Here is a 20,531-nt window from a genome sequence, read left to right on the forward strand (position 1 = left end):
AGGAGGCTCTGTGACGTTTTCCATTTTCCCTTGAAGTCCGATTGCGCCAGGAGCGCCAGACCTCCCTCTCCCGTCTGAGTGCTGTGCTGGGGCACTTCAGGCCCCTGTGAGCTTCCCAGTGTCAGGGGGCCCCCAGGGCCTTCACCAATCCTGCCAGCCCCTGCACAGCTCACAGGGAGCACCCCTTCTGCTGCTGCTGCGGGCGGGCCTGCCCCCAGGGGCGAGAACCAGGCAGGGCTGGCTGGCCATGAGGGGCCAGGGGCAGGCAGAGTTCTGTCCAGAATCCTCCTTGCTTTGTAGATTGGTAGATGGTCCCCCAGCACCACAGCAGCTCCCAGACATACCCTGGACACCCAGTGTGATGGGGCTTAGAGGTGAGAGAGGCAGGACTCAGGGACAGGGTTTCAGGACTCCAGGTTTATTGACACGAGCACAGCAGCCCCTGGGAGACCGCCTTTCTGGCCACCTCACCCTGGGACTGGCCCTCCGGACAGGGGCAACAGCCATCCAGTCTTGGATCGAGGCCTCCCCCCGAATAGAACAGCACTCCCAGGAGCCCCACTGAGGTGTGTACAGATAAACCCTTGGCAAGGCTGGCACGGCACGGGAATGGCAACGCTTGGCACATCTGGCAAAGCTGTGAAGCTTCAGCGAAAAGCACAGCCTCCCAGGGCTGCTCATTTTGGGCAGTGGGCAGAATCAAACCAAAAACAGCTTTTTTGCACGGGCCTGCCTGGTTTCTACTTTGCCTGTGTGGGGCCAGGCCTGGGAATACTGCTGAGCAGTGAGAGGCCCACTCAGAACTCGCACTGCAGGGAAGGGGCTGGGCCTCGGCCGTGCGCTGGCCAGGATGGCAGGGGCGGGTGGGATGTGGCCAAAGGTAGGGTTCGCCCAAGCTGACCCAGGACCCCAAGAGTGCCTGTGCTTCTCCCGTGGGAAGCTGCACCCTACTGCTCTTCCCTCTAAACCACAACAATTTCCTGGTCCTGCTGAGGAAGGGCTGGGTCAGGGAGGCAAGTGCCCCCGGACTTCATCAGGGTGGGCGCTTGACTAGGATGCCCCGGAGAGCCAGCTGAGCCCTGCCCCTCCTGGGCCTCCGGCCTGGCACCTGCGGAGGGAGCCCGGACGGGCCTGTTCCCACCCCTGCTGGCTCAGGATCAGCCCTACCTGTACAAGCAGAGCTTAACTGCACCGGCTTTTGTATTCCATATAAGGAGCTGGATCTGTGGCATGATTCTTTTCCAACCCACTTAATTTTAAGAATAGACATTAATAATACTTAATCACCCCTTCCCGCTAGCAGAGGGGGAGGGTTCCCTCAGAGCTAGAAGCATCTCCCGCAGGGTGCACCAGCTTGCCTTGTGCTGCTGCTGCACAGACTCGGCAGTAACCCTGTGCCCTACGAAGGGGAAACTGAGGCCCACGGAAGCGCAACGACTTGCTCAGCTCACACAGCGAGACTCGGGACTGTGGCCCAACAGGGAAATGGGCCTGGACTCGCAGAGGCTGAAGATGCCCAGTGGCATCTGAGCAGCTGGGTTCTTGGAGGCAGAGGCGTCGGGCCAAGCCCAGAGAGCTCTCCTGGTAGAGCCCCAGGCCGGAGCTCGAATCAGACCACCAAGCGGAGTGACCCAGCACCCCCCGGGGTGAAGCTCCTTGCTCAGCAGCAACCATGGACTAAGATTAGCAAAGAAAAGAAAAGCAGATGCCTATCCATCCCCACCCCCCACCCCCACTAAGGTCATGCCAGCGGCAGCAGGGCTGGTGGTGAAGGGTGAGGCCGCACGCGCCTCTTGCCCAGCCCGGTGCTGAGAGGGGCTGAAGAGGGGGCTTCTGGTTAGGCTGGGCAATACAAGGTCATTCTTGGCTTCCACCAACGTTCTCTGAATTGCTGTGACCATGCTTAAAATGCTTTTTATCCTGAGCCTTTGAGCAAGGCATAGATTGCATCATCTCGGCTTCTTCATCTCAGCCGTGGGGGCGGGGGTAACGCTGAGTGTGCAGGTGGTGTCCCCCTCCCTGCTGGACAGCCCACTCACTTCAGGGGGGCGGCTTGCTCTCACCATCTGCCCTTCCCTGGGCTGAGGACAGAGGTGTCCACTGCCCGCCTCCTCTCCAGCAGGGCTGCCCTCAGTACAGCTGGGATCAGGGGGCCCCGTGCTGTGGGTGGCCTCTGAACCCCTCCACAGGCCCTCCTGGCCTTGGGGACCTGGTGCTAGGCTTCCTCCCATGGTCCAACCCCTGGAGACATTCTCCCTAAGCTCCAGCTAAACAAGCCATTGCCCTTCTCAGCGCTGCCCACCACTGTGGGCCTGGGTCCTCCCACCTGACTCCTGACCTCTGCCCTCCAGACCTTTCACCCAGCCTTGCCACTTTCAACTCTGCACACATGTCCCATCTGTCCCACTGATGTGAGCAACTGAGTCCCCGAAGTCTCCTGGCTTTTGAGCTTTGCCTCCCAGGTGTGCTAGAGAAAGTGGAGCTCTCAGAGGGGGCTGGGCTGTGGGCACAGCATGGCAGCAGAGGTCACCAGCCATGGTGGGGGAAACGAGGGGCTTCAGGGGCTGCTGGGTACTCCCCAAGGCATCTCTGCTGAGTCCAGTAGAGCCAGAGACCCACAGGCTGCCTCCAGACTTGCCAGAGCCTCTTAAGCAAGCTGCCCAATGAAACTGATTCGACGACCAACACACGAGACACCTGGAACATTCTAGTCAGACAGCAAGGGCCTGCTTGGTCCCTCAGCCTGCAGTCCAGCCGGAGACACGGGTGGCAGGGCCAAGGTGTGTAGGGAGGCGAGCAGGGCCATAGCTGCCCCGCACACCCAGGTCACACTGTTAAGGGGCTGCTCTGCTGTCAGCGGCGCATCACAAAAGGCAGAAAGGGCTCTCCCAGGAAGAATCTGAGCCAAAATCATGTCGCTGTAACAAAATCAATCCTACTTTTGTAAAAACTTCAACATACCTATGAGACTCCCTTGCAGGCCTGCTGGTGCTGGCCTTACCTAGAGCTGCTTAAGGCACTTGAATGGTTTGTCAACACCACCTGGAAAAGTTTTTCTTTCCATCCTAATTTAGGAAAAAAAATTCAGTAATACTGCAAAAGAAGTTTCCCTAAAAAAAAAAATCAATACTTAAGTTTTCTAAGGAATAAAATAAATGCTAAGCTCTGCTTAAGTTATATGACACAACATGTCACCTTGGCACTGACAAAACAAAGACAAAACCTGAAATACTGCTTTGGAGTTAGACTTTTCCCTGGAAAAAAATAGACCAAAAAGAGGACACATGCGTCATCTGAGCTTTCTCTCCCCTGGATGGTCAAGGGACGAGAAGGGACAGGGAGGCTGGGGGCCGTGTGTCACCCGCAGGCAGGTGACCCCTGCAGACCTCCCCTGGCACTCCCTCTCTTGCCAGTGAGACCACTCTACTGACTTTAGGCAGTAGGCTTGGCCAGCCAGGATCACCAGGCGCATGTGCAGGCCTGAAGCCTCCCAGCTGTGGCAGCCAGAGCATGGGTGAGAAACTAGTCCCGGACACCTGGACATCCCTGAAAATGTCCGTGGCTCCTGGGTGTGCCAAGGGTCCCGCATGCAGTGTCCTGCTGCTCCGCATGTGCACCTGGTGTCTGGTCCGGCTGCAGCCAGTACCCGTGGCCTCCGGTCCCACCTTTTCCCCGTGGGACTGGGAGCAAGAGCCAGTCTACTTCCCAGTTGTCTTCTCTTTGGTGAGGTCTCTTCCCTAGGCTTCCTTCGGAGCCCGGCTGCCCGCCGGCCTGCCACAAGCAGGGCAGGACGCCTACTGCCCAGTGTAGGTCCATGACTACCAGCATGGGCCAGTGCAAGCCGCTAGAGGGACTGGGGGGCCCGGGAAAGCACTGTGTCGGTCACCCCCACCTGCCCACTGCCACCTGTCAGGTCCTAAGGCATCTGGAGGGGATCACAGGGTGGGAGCAGGGGGCCTAGGCCTCTTAGCTTCTCTCTGGTGTGTTGGTCTCCAGCTCTGAGAGGCCAGAGGGCAGGTCCCCTGCCCCCTGGGCCCCACCCTCCAGCAGATCTCGGGGGTCCCTGAGGAAGACCACCATGACTGTGATATTGTCGCGGGAGCCCCGCTCCCGGGCTGCAGCCACCAGCTCCTCGGCAACATGGAGCCCACTGCCCTGCCTGACCAGACAGCTCCGGACAAGGCCGGCCACTTCCTGGTGGGGGACAACATCGAAGAAGCCATCACAGGCGAGCAGCAGGTAATCCTCGGAGCCCATCAGCTCCCGGGAGGCCGAGTCTGCCTCCCCAGACACATACGGCTTCTGGAAGACGTCCCCTGGGCACAAAAGAGAAGTGCCTCCGGTCAGCAGGCTGCCCGGCCCACTGCTCCACCCCTCCTTCCAGGCCGGGGCCTCCCTGCAGCCTCCCCTCCCCTGGTGCCCATGTTCATAGGGAAGGGCACATGGTGGATAGACTGCTTCACGGATGCCAGGTGCTGTGAAGACAGCAAGAGAGGGCGGAGGGACAGGTTTATTCTGGCGTCCCTGGTGGCAGGACTGGAGCCCACGGGCCAGGCCGCAGTTCCGCACGCAGCTCCCTCCCTTCCGTGCAGCTGGGGTGGGGGTGACTGGGGTTCGGGGAATCAGACATGGGCCGGGCTTGCTCCTCCTCCTCACACCCGCTCCTCCAATCTCCCTGCTCCTCCAATCTCCCTGCTGGGAAGAATGGTGCCAGGCCCCTTGCTCCTTTTGCCCAAATCTGTGGGTTCCCTTCGATCCCCAGATCCAGGCTATTTAGCAAGTCCTGTCGGCTTTACCTTCAAAGGGCACCCCAGCCCCACTTCCCTCTCCTCACCTTACCTAGGTCCCCGGGGCCTCCGCGGGCCCCTCCCTCTGCTCTTGCCCTGGCCTTGGGCAGACACGTCGCCCCCTTACAGGGAATCACCTGGCACGCCCCACACCCCCCCCAGAACTGAGCCGGCCCTCAGTCTCCACTTGGAGGCCCACCGGAGGCCTCCCCAGCCCGGTGTGTCCAGAGACACAGCAGCAGAAGCAGCGCGTGGAGGCGGGCTGTAGAGAAGGTACCACATTTGGCAAGAAGGACAGAATGTTTCAGGAGGCCAGAGGGACAGATGTCCCATGGTCAGCAGGAAGGGACTGATATGAGTACTTGGACAGGATGCTGAGGAGACGGGATGGGGGTGGGGTGCTGTTTTTCTTATATTTAGAAGAGAAAATAACCATCAGCATGAGCTGGGGGGATAAGCCTCAGCAACAGAACATTTAAAATGTATCTCAGCATGTGCAGTAGCAGCCAAGGGTTTCCTACTAGATTTTTCCAAGGGACTGTTTTAACTAAGAGATAATGACATGTAACTTACAGAGCAGTTAATTGTGCAAGACGGAAATTTCCAAGGCGTCTGCACCTGCACTCTCTGCACTCCCTGGAGCCCCTTTTCACGATCTGATTACACAACCCCACAGACCAGGCACTTTGTCAGTGCGTAGCACCACCATCTTGCACAGCGGGGTGAGCCCTTGGACCTGTCAGGAGGACTGGGACCTGGGCACCTTCCCCCGCTGCACCTCACCTCCTTACCAATGGCTCTGGAGACAGCCAGGGTCCCATTGACCCTCCAGCAGTCCATGTGGGACACAAAACCACCCAGCGCCTCGATGCGCTCTTTCTCGTCCTGTGGGAGACACAGAGTGGGGCCTGGGTGAAGCCAACAGGTGGGTGCCCAGCAAGGCTGCCGCACATCAGGAGCCACAGCTCTTGAACGATGCCCAAATGAAGTACTACAGTAAGACAGTGAGGAATTATGAGTAATCTACGCATCCTGCAGCTGCAGGAATGGCTAAATCGGTCATGGTGCAAACCGAAGGGCCACTGCAGCCACTGACCCACAGCCGCACCCCTCAGCTGCCTCACCTGTCACAGGGTTTACTGTCCCTTCCCTTCAAGGGGCTGGGACAAGGCCAAGCGTGTGTTAGGTGTGGACACTCGGTAGGGCTGAATCAGGCCTTGGACGAGCCCCGTGTCCTGGTCCCGATCCTCTCACCCCCCACCTGGGGGGCTGTCCAGCTTCCCAAAGGAGCCCCAGGCCTCAGAGGACAGGGCAGAGGCCCACGCCATCCACGAGTCCTTAAAACCTGTTTGGTCCAATAATTCTTCCAAAGGAGAGGTTCCTAGATGTGACCCTGCTGCCTGAGGGCAGCAACAACGTGTCCGTGGATTGAGTGAACCCCATGTGTCCCAGGGGGAGCACACCCTCGTGCCATGGAGAAGGGGGCCAACTCTCCCTAGTTTACCCTATTTATCCTGTCAGGCCCATAGGACTAGCGGGGAGCCAGGTTTAAGCCTCCTGACCCCACAGGACACACGCACGGTCCTGTCCTTCCTCGCAGCCCCTCTTGACCCCTGGGCACCAGGGCTTGGCCCCTGCTTCAGGGGGGTCTCCCCACTGGCCACTTCCTCACGGCCTCGCTCCTCTGTGCACTGCCAGGCCAGCTTCTCCAGGCTGGGCTGGGACTGAGGTCAGCACTGCACCCAGGACAGCTCCCTTTCTGCGTTCGCCACCGGGCTGCATCCCCCCCCACTTCTGATGGGACTTGCTCCGTCTCCTGTCACACCCTCCCTTCCCTGCATGCCCTCGGCTCTGTGAGCACGCAGCCCCCAGGGTTGTGTCCCCAGCCCTGCCCATCTTCAGAGGGCACCTACCAGCCCTGCGGACCCTGCTCTCATGGGGAACACCCCACTTCACCCTCCCCCACCGCGGTAACCTGGCTAGTGGCATCGCCTTCCTCTTGGATTGCCCTTGGCCCTCTTGCATCCCCAAAGCCTGGACTCTTCCTTCTCTGTCCTTGATGCTGTAGGCGGGGCATCCCTACAGCAGGCCCGGTGACTGCAGTGGCCTCTTTAGTGACCCAGCCCTCAGCCTTCCCTCTGGTCTGATGATTCCCGAAGCTTCCAGTGACTCTTACAAAGTTCCCCAGCAGGTGTCCCTCTCCCAGTGGCTGGTCCTGGCTCAATGTGCCCTTTCCTCCCAGACTGCACCTCGGCCCGCTAGGGTCACACCTGCCTTTGGGATTCCGCTCTGAGCCCCTCAGATTCAGCTCCCTCCTTAGCATGTCCTGGCACCTTGCCCACGTCCTGCAGCTTTCACCTGCCGGCAGCCCAAGAGAAGCTGCCAGGCTCACGGCCGTAGTAAAGCATCCCACGCGAAGTAGATGCCAACTGTTTGTTGGCTTGAATCCAGCAGCACAAGTGACACGGGGTCCCCATGTGTTTCCTGGAGCCGTACTGGCAGCTGCCAGACCCCCACTGCCCTCACCAGTTATAACCAGCGTCCTGCTCTCATGACCAATGTGGTGATGCCTGTTTTTGTGGGGAACCTTTGACCCAGTCTTTGATAACTTATGTGTGTGGGTAACAGGCTGAGATCAGGTTCACAGGGCTCCTCCGGCTGGAAGTGGCTGGCAAGGGTCGGGGGGAGCTGGGATGTGGTCTCTGAAGTCATGTGGGGTACAGATAAAAACTGATGAGAAAACAGACACTCTGGCATGCTTCTCCGTGCAGCAGTCTCCCACACCCATGTGCACCATGCCACGCTGAAGGGCCCCCACCCATAAGATGGCGAAATTCCTGCTTCTCTTCTGGGTCCTCAGTTCCTGCCAGCACCATCTGAATCCCAATCACCCCTTGCCCCCCTAATCCCAGCACCTAGCCAATAGCCACCAGCCCCGTAGAAGTGACACCACAATCATCCCATGCCCCTTCCTATATAACCCAGCACCTTTCCCTAATAAAGTGGAATTCTCTGGTGTGTGTCGCTCCTTTCCTTTCACATGCAATCCTTACCTCCTGGGAACCCCGCTTCACAGATGTGGACCCCAGGCTTGGAAGTAGTAGAGCCAGGACTGAGTATGGCTGGCTGGCTGTGCCCCCTGCCACGGTGCCATGCTGCAGGGCTCAGGCAAGGTTTGGAAAGTGCTGCCTGGGAAAGGGCCCTGCTGGGCTTCATAGAGCACTGAACACTGAGCCTGTGTGCAGGTGGGCAGAAGCAGGCCTGGCACCCCAAACGGAGGTTTGCATCTAGTCTCAACTGGGGCTGCACTTCACCTGACTGCACCTTTGGGGGACAATGACCCACTAGGGAGCAGGCACCAAGTGTCCCCGTACCATGGTGGCAGTGGAGTGACAGAGGGTGCCTGCCATTTCCTGGCTGTGTGTGCTGGGCAAGCTCCCTAACCTCTCTGAGCCTCAGTTCTCCCATCTATACCATGGAGAGAGTAGATGTAGATTAGCACAGTCTGGAAGCTGCAGAGTCCTGAGACTGCTGTCATTTCCGGCTGGTGTACTGACCATGGCCTGATACTCCCTGCAGTGCTTTGCAAGTCCAGGAGTCACACGAGAAAAGAATGCTCCTTTCAGTTACATACACACTAACCAGGGATAAGACAAAAGCCAAAAACAAAGACAAAGGGGGGGGCGCTATTTGCAAATTGCGGTGCAGACAAGGAGCCGACCTCCCTAATGTATAAAAGATGCCGGCAATCAGTAAGAAATCCAGAAACAGCTTAGGAGAAAAATGGGCCAAGAACAGGAATGGCGTGTTCTCAGGAAAGGTACCGTAAGTGATCCGCAGCGCCTGTGATGACAGTCCTCTGTGAGAGAAACACACTGAGCAGCTGCCTCCTTGCCCCACAGGCTGGCATTCGCGGTTTGGTGGACCGTGGGGAAGGGCCCCTGCGGATGCGCAGCGGAGCACAGCCTGGCCCTGCCTGAGGGGGCAGTTCGGCCAGTCCGCCAAGACCTCGACCTTGCATTGCCCAGCAGCTACCCTGCCCCAGCCATCCGCTCCAGAGGTACACTTAACCCTAAACAATTCAGTGCTGACAAAGGTACTTATCCCTGTGTGGATATGAGTACTGGAAGACCGGAAAATCCTCATGTCCATTGACAAGAGATCGGGAACCACAGAAATGCATGCAGCCCTATGCTGGGGAAGGACTTGATGTGCTGACGTGGACCGCCCACGAGGCAGGGCAGGCCGAGTATTGGGCATTCCCTGGTGTGCAAACTCGCTGGACCCCCAGGAGACAGACAGACCGGATGCTTTTGTGAACTGTAGTCCAGGTAGGAGTGTCAACCTCGTGTCCAGGCGAGGCCCCCTAGGCTCAGACAGGGGGGTGATCTCAAGGTCCCAGCACAGTCTCTACCCAATGAAGCCCCAAGCCTGGTTCCTTCCCACCCCGGCTCAGCGTCACCTCCTCCCTGAAGCCCTCCTCCTCCACAGCCCAGGTAGCTGGCCGCATCTTGCCTTGCTGCGCTTGACTGAGCTCACCCTGAGGCTCTGGGCTGTGTGGCTGTGACAGGAAGGGCTCACTTGGGCTCTTGGCTGCTTAGTGGGCCCCTGGTCACTCGAGTCAGGAGGGGAGCCTTTCCGCTGGAGGAGTGTTAAGAGTTTCTGGGAAGACAACCCGGGGCCCCTTTCACTTCCTCATCCACTTGCCAACTGCTTCCCTGTGTGGGCCAGCATGAGGGGGGCTGGGGTGCCCCAGGCACGGGCGGACAGAGACCCTTACCTGTCGCTCGGGTTTGTGCGGCTCCATCAGCTTCACCACCTGTCCCTGCTGCACCAGGATGACCTGGGAGTCCCCGAGCCAGGCAACGTGCAGGGTCTGTCCTGTGATGAGTGCACAGACGCCCGTAGTGCCACTCTGTAGCCGCTGCAGGGAGAGAGGCCCGTGAGGGTGAGGGAGGGCTGGGCACCCACACCTCAGGAACACACCTGGGCAGCCAGAAGACTCTAGGAATGGCGCTCAGCCAGATACGAGGCCTGGACAGCTGAAGTGTGCCAGGGCACCACAACGCTTCAAGGAGCACACTGCCTGAGAGGAGGGCGTCTCCTGTGTGCCCCCAATTACAGCCCTCAATCATCTGGACTGTCAAGAAGCAGGCGAGCAGCTGTGGGGAGCAGGTAGGCAGGTGGGAGGACCAACAAAGGACAGGAAGGAACTTCTGGGGGTGATGAATATGTGTTGTGGTGGTGGCCACACAGGTGTGGACCAATGTCCAAACTTATCAAACTGTACACTTTAAATACGTGCCACTTATTATGTGTCATCTATAGTTCAATAGAGCTATTTTAGAATAAAGATAAACTGTGTTAAGCACCTGCTTCAGAGAATCCTCCCGTGCGCCGAGAGGCAGCCTGGAGCTTTGGGCCTTCCTCCCCTCCTAGGGGTGACTGGCCAGGAGGCCGGGGTGTGTGGCTCCATCTCCCAGTTTCAGATGCTGTATAGTTTGTCGTTAAGATGCTAAGTCCAGCTCTGCTGATGTCCACTGAGGTCTGTGCTCAGAGCGTCTGATGACAGACACTCCCTCCCAGATCTCACGAGACATGTCAACCAGGGCAGGCCTTTTCAGCTCCCCAGGCCACAGTTTCCCGATGTCTAAAGTGGCCACAATCTTAGTAGCAACCCCACAAGGCAGCTGGAAGGACCTGCTGCAGGTCTGCGGGTAAGCTCCCGGTGGGGTAAGTTCACGGAGGAGGTGCTGGATACCCTCTCTCTTCTTCCCTACGTGGCCAGAACCCCCAAGGAAAGAACATCCCCAGCGGGTGCCAGCAGCCTGCCGAGACCCTGTCCGGGGAGCAAGGGGAGATGGGGCTGTGTACACACCGTGTGTTGTGTTTTCTGTGTTTATCATCTTTGATAAACTGGAGATATGGGCCTCATGGAGAGAACGCCACTTCCAGGGCTGGCTGATTCCCACAGGTAGCAGACGTCCCCCTGGGAGGACGCCTTCCGTGCACTGGCTCGTGTGCAGCCCGTGTCCTTGACCACCTCCTTCGTCTCTCTTGCCAGGCTGTTTCCCCTGGCCAGGACTCCTGGCACCCATCTCCAGCCCAGAGCCGGCTGAGGGTCTTCAGACTGTCCAGCCTACACTTGCTGTGGCTCCCCTGTGCTGCCCTGCCCGTTCTTCCTGAGGAGGCCGTGGCAAAGGCGCAGGGCCGTGCTACCCTTTCTCCCCCTGCCTCCCGACAGACCTGGTGGTTCCCCGTGTGACCTGCATGGTGTGGCATCTCCTCTTGGGAATTTTAAGTGATAAACTCCTCTCTCAAGGCAGGTATCCCTGTGTTGGTCCCCCTACCATATCTCATTAAAATGAAATCCTGGGCACATTATAAAGCAGCTGCCCTTCCGGGTGAGGCTCGTCCACCCTCTGCAGCGGGGCAGGGCCAGGCATGCAGGAGCAGGGGCAAGCTCTTGGCTGCTTCTACTCAAATGAAACACAAGCCCCCCTTTCCTTCAAGCAGGAGATGCATGGCTGCCAGCAGAGTTTTGTGAGGACTTTGTGACTCCACTGACCACTTTTATTTCCTTCCCTCTGCAGGGCATGGGCCTCTCTGAGGGTAATAGCTACCGGCCCCCAAGCTGCATGGGGCCCATCTGCCGGTTCTCACCTCTCGCTTGGCTTTCCAGAGGAACATCTCATCAGCACGCCGGAAGGCTCCACTGAGGGCTCTGGCGGGGTCTGTGAGCAGCTCTGGCCGGCGGGCGGCGTTGACGTGCACGTGCACAGCAGCATACCTGGCGGCATCTACCCCTCCGTGACCGTCAAAAACAGCAAAGTAGGCGCGGTCCACGGGGTCCTGGGGGGGTGCAGTGGGAATTACAGCCCTGCTGGCCTTGCGCCCGACTGGAGCTGTGGCCTGGCCCGAGGCTCCTGCCTCGGGGTTGCCCTGGTGCTGACTAGGACAGGGTCTGGAAGAATCAGCATGGCCTACACCGTCAGGCAGGTCACCCCGGCCTAAGCACTTATGAGCTGGGAGATCCTCTTAGGCTGTCCTGACTGGGGACACTGGCTTCACAGGCTACCCGGGGCAGGGAGGTGGAGCACTGGGAGGGGAGCACTCACAGATAGGCCGAAGAGCTGGTTGAAGGTGGGAAGGCACACGTGCCGATCCTCCATCTTGCGGCGCGTGTTCCGGATGGCGTGGATGGAGACCAGCCATTGCCGCTGCAGAACCCAGGCAGCTGAGGGCACGTGCTCCCGCCACTGGCTGCACACTTCCCAGAGCTGGTTGAAGAAACTGCAGGCCAGGCTGCTGGCATCCAGCACTGATGGGCACAACGAGGATTGTTAGGGACACACCAACACAGGCCAGCTGTGGTTCCGCTCACTCTCCCTGCCCCACTTCCTGTGGCCCCTGCTGCTCTCCAGACACCCCACACCACAGGTCTGCACAGACCCCACAGCCCATCACCTGGGGCATTCTGAGCACAGCAGCCTCACAAACCCCCAGTGACAGCCTGTGTCATCACCACTGAGAAACATCTGCTGTGGCCATATGCACCGGGTGCCTGTCCAATGGTAGAGTGAGTCTGCTCAAATGGCCAGAAATGCAAAGATAATTTCAGGACAAAGCAGAGTTATGTATAATCATGCATTCATTAGAAACAATCTAGATCCAATGACAGAGTAAATTCTGGTCTGTTCTCTTGATGAATTAAGCAGCTATTAAAAATGATTTTCGCAACTAACATGCAACTGCCGAGGGCCTAGGCAGTTGCAAGCCTGGGCATCTATCCCAGAGAAGTTAAGACCATGTTCACATATAAACCTATGCCCAAATGTTCACAGCAGATTTATCTGTAATAGCTGAAAACTAGAATCAACTCAGATGCCCCTCAACACACAAATTAAATAAACTTTGGTACATCATGCCAAGGAGTACTACTCAGCAGAAGGAAGGTGCTACTGATATACAGAGAAACTGGCTGAATTCTCTAGAGAGAGAACCACACTGAGTGAAAAAGCCATTCCCCCAAATCAGAGACTGTATGATTCCATTTATATGCACTTAGAAAAAAAGCTGAAATACAGTTGGGTTTCAACATGTAACTTCCAGGTGTACAGCACAGTGATTTGATGACATCACTACATGGCCACCATGGTAAGGGCAGCTGCCCTCCATCAACATACAAAGACGTTACAGTAATATTGACTCTATTCCCTGTGTCTGCTTTCATCCCTGTGACCAATTTATTTTCTGATTGGGTGTCTATACCTCTTTATCTCTGTCACTTATTTCACCCACCCCTCCTCCCCCACGTGTATGCATTCTTGAAGTAAAAAAATTGTAGGAACAGAGATTAGCGGTTGCCAGGGCTTAGGGATGTGTTACAGTGGCCATAGAGGTTAACAGGAGGGACCCTTGCAGATGAAACTGTTCTGTGTCTTGACTATGTCAACATCCCGGTTGTACTAATTTATTATAGGTTTGCAAGATGTCAGCATTGGGGGAAACTGGGCAAAGGATGCATGGGTCCCCCTGTTAGTTTTTATGACTGCATGTGAGGTTATGGTTATCTGAAAACAACGTTTAGTTAAAAAACTAAAGGGTAGACCTGAAACGAATATAATATTGTCTATCAACTATATGTCACTAAAAAAATAAATAAAAATAAAGTGCAATTAAGAAGCAGAGCAACAGGGTCCAATGGAAGTGGATGGCACATGGAAGAGAAGAGTGGGTAGTGGGGAAAAGGGCTATTATATTGTAGCTAAATGTTAGTCAAGGAAGATAGAGAGGCTTAGAAGCTACCAGCAGCCCTGGGCTTCTGGGATTGGCCGCCCAGGCCTGTCTCCAGCCAATTGTCCTGAGCAGCGGAGCATAGTGGTTCTAAATGTCCCTCCATCTTCCCCAACACAGTAACCTGAAATCCCTCACACTAATATGTTCTAGAAGGGAAAAGTATCTTCCTTAGAGAAATAACTGCTATGGAAAAGGAATCCTTTTAAGACTATTTGGGATTTTTGGAGGCAACTTTGCTTTATATCAAATGAAGAGAATATGAAAAAAATTAAGAGAGTAAAGCAAAAATGGACTTTTATAAAGTTTGCAAGCACGTACTATGTTTCTGTCATGATATTAAGGAAAAACATTGATTTTTAAGAAAAAACTGTCATGAAAAAAGGAGGATAGAAGATTTCACATACAATTTCATCATGAAAAAACCTTCAATAACTTGGACCCAGAAAATAAAAGGCAGGAAAGTCATGTGACCAACATGTCAGAAGTGGGTGCCTGCAGGTGGCAGTTCTGTGGGTGATGTTTTTTCTTTCCTAAGCATGCTTTTTAGTGCTTTCCCAATTTTCCATTACAAGTGTTAAGCCCAGGTGATTGTTTTAAAATACATTCATAAATTTTTTGCTACTTCTCCCTTTAAGAGTGGGAGCCCAATTCCCCCCCTTTGCGTGCAGGACTTAGTGACCTGCTTCTAATGAAGAGAATAAATAGAAGTGACCAGGAGAAACTTCAGACACGAGGTGCTAAGAGGAACCATGGCTTCCACTTTGAACGCTCTCTCCCCCTCTCTCCCTGTCCGTCTCCCTGAGGGAAGCCAGCTGTCATGCCGAGAGGACAGCCGGTGCAGAGTCCCTGTGGTGAGGAACTGAGGCCTCCTGCCAGCAGCAGTGAGCACCCTCGCAGTGGAACTTCCACCCACTGGCCTCTGTCTGAACACAATCTCAGGACGGACGCTGTGGCAGAAGCACCTGCTCAGCTGCTCCCAAGTCCCAGACCCACGGAAGTTCTGAGATCATGAGTGTTTATTGTTTTTAAGCCGTTTAATCTGGGGACAACTTGTTATATACAGCAACAGGTAATAACCCCCACAACATGAATTTTAAAAGAAAAACCCAAATCCTGCTCAAACCTGGCTTCTAAACGGAAGATTAGCAAGGAACAGGTCCAAAGGCAACCTCAGGTACCTGCCTCACAGACTCACATCTGTTTAGATGCACAGACCCCTCCTGGGACCCCTGCTGGCTCAGGTGCAAGTGGCAGATACAGATGAATCAGGGCCAGGCATGTGGGAGGGACTCAAGGGAAGGCGACTGAAAACGGGACAGACTCCAGGCATGTCGCCTGCCACACACAGACGTGGGTAGGTGAAGAGCTCCTGCTCGGGCTGCAGAAGGGCTGAGGCCAGGGAAGGCTTGAAGGTCTGCGAGCGCAGGAGGCCAGGGAAGGCATGTGGAGGACCCCACACATGAAGTTGGGGCGTCTCAAATTGGCTGCGCTACCACACCAAGGACGTGGGGACTATTCGCATCTGGCAAGGGGCGCGGGGTCGGCCTGAGTGGCTGCGGGTGAAGAAGGGCTCACCTTAGGGAAGGCAGGTCCCCCCTGTGTCTGACCCTGTGGATCTCCTGCCAGCAGGAGATGCGCCCCCACCCCGCCAGCCAGTGCACATGGCCCTGCCTCGCCCACCCTCCTCTGACGCTCAGCAGACGCTGTGCGCAGGTGACCGCCCTGCTGCTCGGCCCTTCCCTCCCTCTGGAAACCCCGGGCTGTGTTTTCATAGGCCTGAAACACCCAGGCAGGCGCAGGGTGCTGTTTGCTCTCTCGCCTTGGATTGTGCTACGATTTTCCTCCACGTGTTCACACTTGAATCTTGGCCCAAGCCAAGGGCAGTTACCAAAGAGAACGATAAGCAGCGGGAGTAGGGCCCGGCCTAGACGGCTCACGCAGGGGGGCGCTGGCGCCGCGCAGGGCGCTGCCCACCGGCGCGGGGCCGCGCTCTGGCCACAGGGTCTTAACCGCACCTCTGTCTGCGGGAGGCGATTCCTTATCACCCGCCTGTCACCAATTTTCTAAGACTGGCTTGGAGACGGCCGACTACGTTCTGCTCCCGTGACGGGGGCGGTCTGAGCAAGGCCGCGAGCCAGGCCGGCTCGGAGGGCAGGGACAGAACGGGGCTTCCCTCGGCGTGGGCCGCTCCCTCCCTCCCCCGCCCGGGAGCCCCCGGGCTCTGCGGGCGCGGCCGCCGCGCTCTTCCTTCCCGCCAGCAGGGGGCGCTGGCTCCCCGCGCGCCCTTGGGGGCGGGGCTGGCAGAGCGGGCGGGGCCGAAGCTGCCACCTTGCAAAGGCTGGGTGGGGCCTGCCGGTCACCGCCGGGATGGAACGCGAGCGGGGAGCCGGGAAAAGGCAGGGGATGCGGAGGGGAAGGGCCCGCCCCGACTGCCCCGACAGGCTGCCTGTGTTTTTATCTTTCCCTACCTGTTCCTTGCTTTGCCCTTCACGCTCACACTAAGGCTTTGTTTAGACGTAGATAATAATTCTGTGCTGTGATGGAGGAGGCCAACATGCAATATATAAACGGACCAGCTCAACACATGCCAGGACCCCCGACCCTTATCTGCGATTTCAGTTACCCCCGACCCTTATCTGCGATTTCAGTTACCTGAGGTCAACCTCCATCGCAAAGCTGAGGGTCCTCCTTCTGGCAGATTGTCGGGAGGTCAATGAGGCCGCATCAGAGTGCCTACCCATTGCCCTCCTCACCTCCTAAGTAGGCCGTTTTCCCAGCTCAGACCCTCACAAGAGGGAAAAGGGTGGGTGCGGCGAGATAAGGTGTTTTGAGAGAGAGACCACATGCAGGCGACTTGTAGTACAGCATATTGTTATAACTGTTCTGTTTTATTATTAGTTACTGTTGTTAATCCCTTACTGTGCCTAATTCCTAAATTAAATTGTCATAGGTGTGTATGTACAGGAGAAAACAGCATGTATTGTATTCAGTCCTATCCACTGTTTCACTGGGCTCTTGGGGAGTATGCCCTGTGGGTAAGGGGACTGCGGTAGCAGGAAAGTGAACAGAAGACATGCAAAACAAGAGCCCTGCCTTTCCATGACGAGGCTCACTCCCCGTTTCTGGGTTTCTGGCCCTGTGGTGCAGTTTGCGGCCGCCCCCTGACCACTGTGCCAGGAGCAGGCAGGCGGGTAGACCGACCTCCATCTGGCTTCCCCATGTTCTCACAGACACCACTGGATCTGCACCTGATGGGGTCCCAACTTGGGCCCAGGCAACGGCTGAGCTCTGGCGTTTTCTACCAGTGGGACCCCGAAGTCACCCCCGAGGAAACCTGCTTGCACATCACCCTCCAGACATCCTTGTCACCGTGGTGCAATGTCAGCTGAGACAGACAAGCAGGCGGGGCAACCGTGAATTAGCACCTGGGTTTCCTCCTGTGTGAAATGGGACCAGCCTCATTCTTCTCCTGGGCTGTCACTACCCCCTCCCATGGCTCCATGCTGCTGTGAATGCATTCTCTGCCTCTTGATTCTGCCACCCTGTTCTGAGCATGTGTGCCTGGCGCTGCCCCTTCAAGGCCCTCAGCCATGTGGTGCCCACAACTGGCCTTCCAGCAGGGAAACAGGAAAGGAAATGGGGCCCATGTGAGCCCTGACGTCTCCCAAACTTGGCTCGCCTGTGGCCTGTCCCCTAACGGGCTGGCAAGTCTGCTACCTGCTTAGCTCAGGCGGAGAACTCACAGATCACAGGGGCCTTCTCTTCCATATCGTTGTTGTCCTCTTCCTCCTGCCTGGGCAACTTCCTGAATTCACAAAGGTCTGTCCGGAGCAGCTGGGAAACTGCCTCATGCACCAGACATGAGGCAAGTGGTAGTGGAGCATTCCTGGGGAGAGGAACAAGAAGTGAGGTGCGGCCGGCTCCTTGGCAGAAGCCAGGAACCCCGTGCCTGCCCAAATGCTCCAGATGGAGCCCTTGGGCTGCTTTCTGCTTAGGCAGGCCCTTCTGGAGGCAGAGCTGACTGCCTGCACCCCAATATATGCCTACAGTAAGCAGGTCAGCTGCTGGTCCTCAGGCAGCTGGACAGGACATTCACTCAGCGCCATTTACTTGGGCCTGTGCTGCACCAAGTGTGACCTGGGGCTGGTGGGGAGGGGGTGCACAGATGTGTTGAGTTGTGTCCACTGGCCCTGCAGCCAGTTTAAACTGCCCAATGTCCAGCCAGGTGACAGCTCCTGGTCACCAACACCATCTGGGGACCCTGGGGGCTGGGGAGTGTTATGGGTTGAATTGTGTCCACCCAAATTCATATATTGAAGTTCTAACCTCCAGAGCCTCCAAATGTGACCTTATTTGGAAACAGGGTTGCTGCAAATGCAATTAGTTAAAATGAGGTCACACTGGATAGGGTGGGCCCCCAATCCAGTAACACTGGCACCCTTATCCAAAGGGGAAATTCAGACACAGACATACAGGGAGAATGCCAGGGGACACTGTTATCAAGAAAGACACAGGCCCAACATGGGTCACTTCTGCCAGGCCAAGTCGCCAAACCAGGGCTTCATACCTAAGCTAACTGCAGTTTCAACCTCTCCCAGAAGTGTAATCAGTCAGGTATTTTCTGGTCAGCATAGGTAAGATAATATCCTTGCCTCCTCACACACATAGATGGCATCACAATGTCTGCAACATGATTTTTTTAGGACACTAACTAAATGTATCCATGCCACACTGCTTTAAGTATTGATAAATGTAGCCTCCTTTCTGCACATACCTCCTGCTGTAGAGAAAGTATCTGAGGTGCCTCCAAAGGAAGGGGCTTTCGTGCAGTTTATTGATCACACCGACAGGCACTCTTAGGCCCTGGGCCTCACAAAGACTAGGAATAAACTATCTTTCTTAAATACAATAGTTGTGTTGACTTCAGTCAGACAAGACGAAGGCAGAGACTGGAGTGCTGAGCCTATAAGCCAAAGACTGCCAGCAAACGCCAGAAGCAGGTGCTGGACAGGACACCCAGTGGGTTCTGCGTCTGCAGCGAGTCAGGTTCTGCTGAGGTCAAGGCCTAGGACCGGTGGGCAGTGGGGGATGCAACCTGGAGGAGTGTGCCCAGGAGGAGGGTGGTGGGACAGAGAGCAGTCAGAGAAGTGGGATGATCCCCAAAGTAGATTCTGGGATGCAGGATATAGCTGTCTGCTTTGAAGGTCAGACAGGTTGCCCAGAGAGAGAAGAGGGCTGGTGGGGCAGGTGTGGGAAGCAAGTAGAGGGGAGCAAATGGAAACTGGAGCCCAGAGGGCTGAGTGGCAGCTCCTGGGATGTCCTGGGGATGAGAGACTGAAGCCGGGGTAAGGAAAGACTCTTGGAAATTCTGTGACATGCACATCTGTCCGTGGACACCAGGGCCTGCCCAGGCCCCTGCCTGAGGGACCGGCTCCCATGCCGCATCATGGAAAGCCCTCCCTGGCTACCCTAAGCATAAGGGGTTGATCCTCCTGGTGACCCTACAGCCTCTAGGACAAGCCCTGACCCTAGAATCTGCTTCCCTGCCAGCCGGAGTCCCTCACAGGCTGGAGGACTTGTGTTCACTCCCAGGTGCCTATCCCTGAGGCCTGGGGCCAGTGCCCAGGGCAGTCAATGATTCTGTGCTGGGCAGACATGCCAACTTTCCTGAAGGCAAGGACCTCCCAACAGTCAGGGGCGCGGGTTCTGTCCCTCCGGGGGCTGGGTACCTATGGTGTCTACAGATGGCCTTAGGAATCTAATGGGAGGAATTTGTGATTTTTTTTAAATGAAAGGGTGACTCAGGGGAGAAGCCTCTGGAACTGCCTTTGAAAAACAACCAGCTAAGACATGAGAAATGAGTTCCTCTGCCGTTTGGGGATTTCCTGCCAACCGCTGGCTTTCCTTTTCTACGGCAGGGAGAGGGGCGCCTGCCCTCCTTGCTCCATGAGGTCGTGCTGTGGCTTCCTGCAGGCCCTCTGACGCCGCCGGGGACAGGGAGGCAGCTTCCGGCCTGGGGACCCAGACAATGCTTGGCCTTGGGCCACAGGTCCCACTTCCTGGACAACTGCCTCATCCAGGAGCCACCCAATGTGCCCTCGAGGCACTCAGGCCCTGCACGGGTCCTGCAGTGAACAGGAAGGGTGTGCAAGGCCCGGGTATTTAGAAACACTAGCCCTGCCCACTGCCCACCTCGCAGTTTCTAAGGAAGTTTACATTCTAGCAGCAGAGATGAAAATGCATAAACAAGTGTGTGCTGCTCGGGGACTGAGATGTAACGCAGAGCCACTGATGACAAGGGGGAAGACAGGGTGCGAACTGCCTTGCCCTTGAACTCAGCGGGACCTGACTTTTGGGCAGTCTCATTCAAGATACCAGTCTGCTCGGCCTGGTACACCCACGGGCCCAGGTGAGGGCCGCAGGGATGGCAACTCGCCTGGAGCCTGCCCGGAGTGAGCATGTGGGGTGCTCATGATGCTCAGAGGCAGTTCAGACAACATGTGACCACATGTGTGAATGTCCACATCTATGCAGGAAAGAAACACTAGAAAAGGACAAGAATAACGGAAAATATACCCATTAAGACTGGGAAAATATAAGACTTGGAAACATTATGCTTTAAGGTGCTTTAAAGGTGGATTCACAGGGGCCGAAGGGCCATGGGAGCTCTGCAGAGGCCCGCACCACCCGCTCCAGCTTCAGGCTGAGGGGCCGCGGCCCCTGGCCTCTGCCCCACCACTAGTGCCCTCAGGCCTGCTGTCATCCGATACACTGACGACCGCCCACTCAACACCTGTGTGCAGGGCCTGCTGCCACCTTCCCGCCCATTGCCGGGCCCCCACTTCAGCCACAGACAAGTCCTGGTTTTCCCCACATGTAGATTGAGACACCTTACTCCGTCATTAGATCTCTCACCTGCAAGGCCCTGCACGGGGCAGACCCCTC

The 20,531-nt window shown here is 56.5% G+C and overlaps 1 protein-coding gene across 4 annotated transcripts in view; it reads right to left on the reverse strand.

Moving 5' to 3' along the window:
• Positions 1–397: 397 nt before the first annotated feature.
• The window catches only part of PPM1F (protein phosphatase, Mg2+/Mn2+ dependent 1F), a 28,110-nt gene continuing 7,976 nt past the window's right edge, over positions 398–20,531 (reverse strand). For 3 of the 4 annotated variants that reach the window (XM_057491335.1, XM_057491337.1, XM_057491336.1), the window contains exons 3-9: positions 17,330–17,472; positions 11,906–12,108; positions 11,451–11,639; positions 9,568–9,711; positions 5,579–5,672; positions 4,431–4,475; positions 398–4,316 (exon numbers count right to left, since the gene is read on the reverse strand). In XM_057491335.1, the coding sequence (XP_057347318.1) occupies positions 3,967–4,316; positions 4,431–4,475; positions 5,579–5,672; positions 9,568–9,711; positions 11,451–11,639; positions 11,906–12,108; positions 17,330–17,472 (1,168 nt within the window). In that variant the 3' untranslated portion in view covers positions 398–3,966. The remainder of the gene's footprint in view (positions 4,317–4,430; positions 4,476–5,578; positions 5,673–9,567; positions 9,712–11,450; positions 11,640–11,905; positions 12,109–17,329; positions 17,473–20,531) is intronic. The other variant, XM_057491338.1, reaches the window with a different exon arrangement.

Source organism: Manis pentadactyla, chromosome 14 (genome assembly GCF_030020395.1).
Source record: "Manis pentadactyla isolate mManPen7 chromosome 14, mManPen7.hap1, whole genome shotgun sequence".
NCBI classification, from domain to species: domain Eukaryota; kingdom Metazoa; phylum Chordata; class Mammalia; order Pholidota; family Manidae; genus Manis; species Manis pentadactyla.